General features: G+C 35.6%; 1 protein-coding gene across 1 annotated transcript; it reads left to right on the top strand.

Annotated features, from left to right (window-relative positions):
* Positions 1 to 1,113: 1,113 nt before the first annotated feature.
* On the top strand, positions 1,114 to 4,393 carry LOC122029147 (enoyl-[acyl-carrier-protein] reductase [NADH] 1, chloroplastic-like). Its single transcript, XM_042588095.1, has 11 exons — positions 1,114 to 1,120; positions 2,172 to 2,281; positions 2,372 to 2,427; positions 2,524 to 2,608; positions 2,699 to 2,746; positions 2,916 to 2,990; positions 3,065 to 3,170; positions 3,420 to 3,477; positions 3,552 to 3,603; positions 3,774 to 3,815; positions 4,307 to 4,393. The coding sequence occupies exons 1-11, from the start codon at positions 1,114 to 1,116 to the stop codon at positions 4,391 to 4,393; spliced, it is 726 nt and encodes a 241-aa protein (XP_042444029.1).
* The last annotated feature ends 804 nt before the right edge of the window (positions 4,394 to 5,197 follow it).

The raw sequence follows: 5,197 nt of genomic DNA, 5'->3' as shown, positions 1-5,197 counted from the left end.
ACTTAGTTCAGTTTTTGTATCAATTCAGTTCTCTATTGATACAATATGATAGTTTATGTTAGCACTTATTGCCATGACTAGTTTGTTTGTATGCCATGCTATGCTCTTACAGGTTCAGTATTCATATGTTTCAAATAGCATATTTTAAAAAAACATAAATTACATCGTATGCATGTTTTAGTGAGGTAGATGGTTTTTTACTAAGCTCTCAAACTTACAGATACTATTTTTCCTTATACTGCAGATAAAGGTAAAGGGAAGATGGACTAGCGGAGGCTGGAGGTCAATGCAATGATGAAGATGTGTGTGGATGGAACCTGGAATAAAGATCTTGGAGAAATTAGCAAACTAAGACTTTAGTTTTCATATAATATTATTTTCTGCATTTCTAGTTATTTTAATGCCTTGACTCATGAAAGACTTGCTTAGATTGTTAGTATTTATGTTCATAATCCTAGTTATGTGTTATTAGTATGTTTCCCAATTGTTTTAGAACTTGTATGTGTGATTGAGGCACGAAACAGTGCTGAAATCAGACTTCTGGTACGAAATCAGAAACCTCAATCGATCGGTCGATCGATTGGAGGCTTCTCAATCGATCGGCCGATCGATTGAGAAGTTCGTACCGCGAACAATAAGCTCCTGGATTGATCAGTCGATCGATCTGGATGCCTTTTGTCGCGAATAGAAAGCCCTGGGATCGATCACTGGATTGATTGGCCAGTCTGGATCGATCAGCCGATCGATCCAGAATATTGCCCCGAGCACAGTAGCGTGCTGGATCGATCACTGGATCGATCCAACCTAAGTTCCGCATACAGTAGCATGCTGGGTCGATCACTGGATCGATTAGACCATTCCGATCGATCCATGGATCGATTGGGAGGCTTGACAACAGCCGGAAGACCCTTAGTTCAGTTCCTTGACCATGGGGGATGTAAAATATGTCATGAATAGTTAGATTACAACCCTTAGCACATATAGAATAAAGAAATGATAAGAGCTTAGTAAAGTTTTAATTAGTACAGCTTCCGCATCTAGATTTAGTGATGGTCATGGATATAGTTTAGCACAGCATAATGTGACGGTCCGGCCTTACAGCCTAGTTAGTAAATGGCGGGTTGTTACATTTAGTGTTGCTTATGTGATAATATACAACAGTTTTATTAAACTGTTGTCTATTGAATGTTGTTGAATCCTAAAAACACAACAATTTTTTTAACTTCATGAAAAAAAAAACCTAAAAACCCACTTCTCTGTGATTCTTCAACGAACAAAAACCTATCTCCGACTCCTCCTTCGCGACTCCTCCGCGAAAGACGCTCCTCCACTACTAGAAAAATGATTTATTATAACACTTTCTTCATGACACCTATTAAAAAGTGTCAATATAAATAAATTATAATGACACTTATAAAACCTAATTAAATTTTTAGAAAAATATCATATTAGATGGTGTATGATGACACATTTTGTAAGTGTCATTATAATTATAATCATATTAGACCTATTCCAAATCTCTTTCCACCCACCCGATCCTCCTGATCCTTTCGTTTCCTCCTTGCAGCGCCGCCCGTTGTCTTCCCTCTCCCACCCCCTTCTTTCCTTCAGCGCAGACAGGTTTCTTCCCTCTCCGCAGCAACCAAGATGAGCTCAAAGGTAACCTATTTCTTATTTCTTCCCTCTCCGCAGCACCGCGCGCTGCCTCACCAGGTGACGAGCGATCGCTTCGCCTGTGGCCTCACTCAAGAGGGCCACAACCTCGCCAGGCTGCTAGTCACTTACAGCTAGTTTGTAAATGGAGGCACACGAGGGGGCCATGCCTCGCCAGGCAGTCAGTTCACAAACGATTGCACACGAAGGGGTTAATTCCTTGTCGGGCAGTGTCCTGTCGTGAGGCAGCGACATCACTACATGCTTTTGAAACTCTCGCCCTTTTCTTTTTTCCTAATTAATTTGATCTATTTTGGTTGAATAACTATAGGAATTTTAATCATAAATTGGTTGATTTTGTTGATTGTGAATATAGTAGAGAAGTTAATTAGTTGTGTTTGTTGTTGGTAATTATTCATGACGCTTGTGATGTTTGCAATTTAGATTATGTGTTTGATTCCTAAATTTTATGACATTTTGGTTGCTAGGAATACTGATGATAATGTGTTCTTATTTAGGTAAAAGGGCATTTATTGCTGGAGTTGTTGATGATAATGGTTATGGCTGGGCAATCACAAAGGCTCTTGTCGCTGCTGGGGAAGAAATACTTGTTGGTACATGGGTGCCTGTAGGTGCTTCCGAAGTCATGTTTATTTTGTCATTATATAATTAGATAAACACTGGAATATAAGCCTTCTGTTGGATCATTCATCAATAGGCACTGAACATATTTGAGACAAGCTTAAGGTGTGACAAATTTGATAAGTCACGGAAGTATGCCTTCCTCTATTATCAGGAGCATACATGGTTGGATTTATTTATTTTTCTCTTTCATGTTCAGTAGTAATCTTTCTCAGATTGTATTTACATATTGCCAAATGGCTCACTGATGAATATTGTCAAAGTATATCCTCTTGATGCCGTTTGCGATACACCTGATGATGTTCCTGAAGATGTATGTAAAAGAAACTTTTGATAAAATTGGTTCCAAGCACTTATTCCAATTTATGATCATAATCAGCAGCTTGTATGGTGTTTATTTTAGGTCAAGACAAACAAACGCTATGCTGGATCCTCAAATTGGACTGTTAAGGTAGACACCAACTCCTTGTTTTCACCAGAACTTAAATTCCCTTTTCTGTACGCTAATTAAACATTTTTTCTCCAAGAGACTGTGTAAACAGAACTAAAGCCTGGAATGATAATTCATTTGATTTTTCACACGCTCTTGTGTTACTGATGCCTTCTTCTGCTTGGTGCAGGAAATGGCAGAGGCTGTGGCGAAAGATTTTGGAAGGATTGACATCCTCGTGCATTCTCTTGCCAATGGACCAGAGGTACTACCTTACACCATCATATAGTCATGATGTTTTTTTTTACTTTAGTTCTAAATTATGGTTTTCATAAATAGGTAACGAAGCCACTTTTGGAGACATCTAGAAGAGGGTATCTTGCTACAATTTCAGCTTCGAGTTACTCTTTTGTCTCCCTGCTTCGGCACTTTCTTCCAATAATGAATCCAGGTTTCTTTCGATTCCATGAAAACAAAACAATTACATGTTCCATTTGTGTGTATATTTCAACTTGAGATCTTGACAAGAACATCATTATCAATCCATCATTATATCTTCTTCTTTACGGACAAAATAAAGCAATGCTAGTAGTTATAATAAAACCCAAAATAAAGTTATCAAACAATTCCTTTTCTTGTTGGCACATAGATTTTATATCTCATCTTCACTTTGTTTTGGATGTCTCCGTTAAACATGGCAAGCAGTGCTTCAATATCTTGACATACATAGCTTCCGAAAGGGCAATCCCAGGGTATAACCTTTTCCCTTGTTTATTCCAAAGTTTATAATTTGGAATACTTGTTTAGTTCTTGCATCAACTTGCAGATATGGAGGTGGAATGAGCTCAGCAAAAGCAGCATTGGAGAGCGATACAAAAGTAAGTTCAACTCTTCTGTAATTTTTGTATGTGAAATTGATTGTCAAGTCCGGCTAATGTTTGGAAATATTTAAACCCAAACTATATGGTAGTTCACTCATCTAAGATTATATTTGGCAAAATATAGATTCAATAATTTTGATGTTTTCAGCATTTGTTTTTGGATGTAGGTGCTAGCTTTTGAACTGCACTTGCTTGCCACAAAGCATCAGGTAATTATATAATTAGTAACCATTTGGTGATTGTTAGCATACACAATATGATGGCTTTTCTTCAGTTCAATAGACATGTTTTTACCTACTGCTCTGTATTCCTATGTTCCTTTCTCTGTCTATGCCATGTTTTACATTGATCTTTCAATTGGCATTTGACTCGAGATTTACCCACGCATGAAATTCTACAGTTTGTTTATATCACTTGATTATAGAAATTTGTTGAAGAGTGTCCCGTTTTTGTTTATTTGATCTATGAATTTGTTTGCATTTGCATTATTTTCAATTCCTGAGATGTTAAACACTTCTAGTTGCTTCCTTATACATTGAAGAATGTTTTAAAACATTCTTTAACCTAGCTCTTGATTGTTAATTTTAGTCAATTATAGTGGTAATTGTTAGACCTTTATTTATTTTAATTAATCTCTATTTGTATATTCCATTATCTAATTAATCAATGACTTATTAATCAATGGTGCTTATTTTTGTAAATGTTTCATCTGATTCCAACACCTCAGGGAGCTTTTATGTACTCAATGACATATTCTGTCTCAACATGCTCATTACAAAAATTCTAGGATACACTTGGAGGAATGATAGCTCGGCCTTATCATCTGGTGTGATTTTAATTAATCTTTCAGTGAAATATTATAAATTTTTTAGATTTATTATGTTATTAAAATTTTAAATAAATATGAAATGTATTTGCAGTTGGCTATAAATGAAGATTTCTATTAGTGCATATGGAATGATACTTTCTAGATTCATTTTTATTTAAGGCATTCTTTCCTTTAATGGTCCCTTTTAGAATTTAATGTTTGACTTACTCCTTAGCATCATATGGAGTGTGTGGGAACGTTTGCATTAGATTGTACCTTTTAGAATTAATGCTGCTTGATCACTGAGAAAAATAATGTTTGCATGGTTTATAATAGAAGCTTTATATGCAGTGACATAAAATGAAAATTCTGCTTAATAAGAAATTTAAGAGCCACCATATTGTTTCAAGAGGTTACCATTTATGTTACATAGATAACGCTTTTTACACTTCTGTTAGATGACTAGATCAAATGGTTTTTATGGTTATGTAACATTTATGCAATGTAATTAGAATCACGTGTACAGTTTAGTTTCTAATTTGTAATATATATCTTTACTCGAATAGGTGCCCTTAAGAGTACTGGGAAGAATGCGGACAAACTAAAAAAATGGAGAGACTTTAACAAATTAAGGAGCACTAGGAGCTGCAGTCCCTCCTCTTCACAGACATCTAAGTAGAAAATCTCGTGTTATATTGTTCTACCTTTGTTTTAATAGTGTTATCATTTTGTTGATTGCTTATGAAATTTCTTCAAAATGTTATAGATATTATTTTTGAATGT

This window comes from Zingiber officinale, chromosome 10B, assembly GCF_018446385.1.
Source record: "Zingiber officinale cultivar Zhangliang chromosome 10B, Zo_v1.1, whole genome shotgun sequence".
NCBI lineage: Eukaryota > Viridiplantae > Streptophyta > Magnoliopsida > Zingiberales > Zingiberaceae > Zingiber > Zingiber officinale.
This window is presented reverse-complemented; position numbering and strand designations above follow the sequence as displayed.

Excerpts from the sequence above, each read along its gene's own strand:
- LOC122029147 (XM_042588095.1), top strand. Across the intron at positions 2,282-2,371 it reads TTGTTGGTACATGGGTGCCT|GCACTGAACATATTTGAGAC; the intron begins GTAGGTGCTTCC and ends ATTCATCAATAG. Across the intron at positions 3,816-4,306 it reads TGCTTGCCACAAAGCATCAG|ATGTTTCATCTGATTCCAAC; the intron begins GTAATTATATAA and ends TTATTTTTGTAA.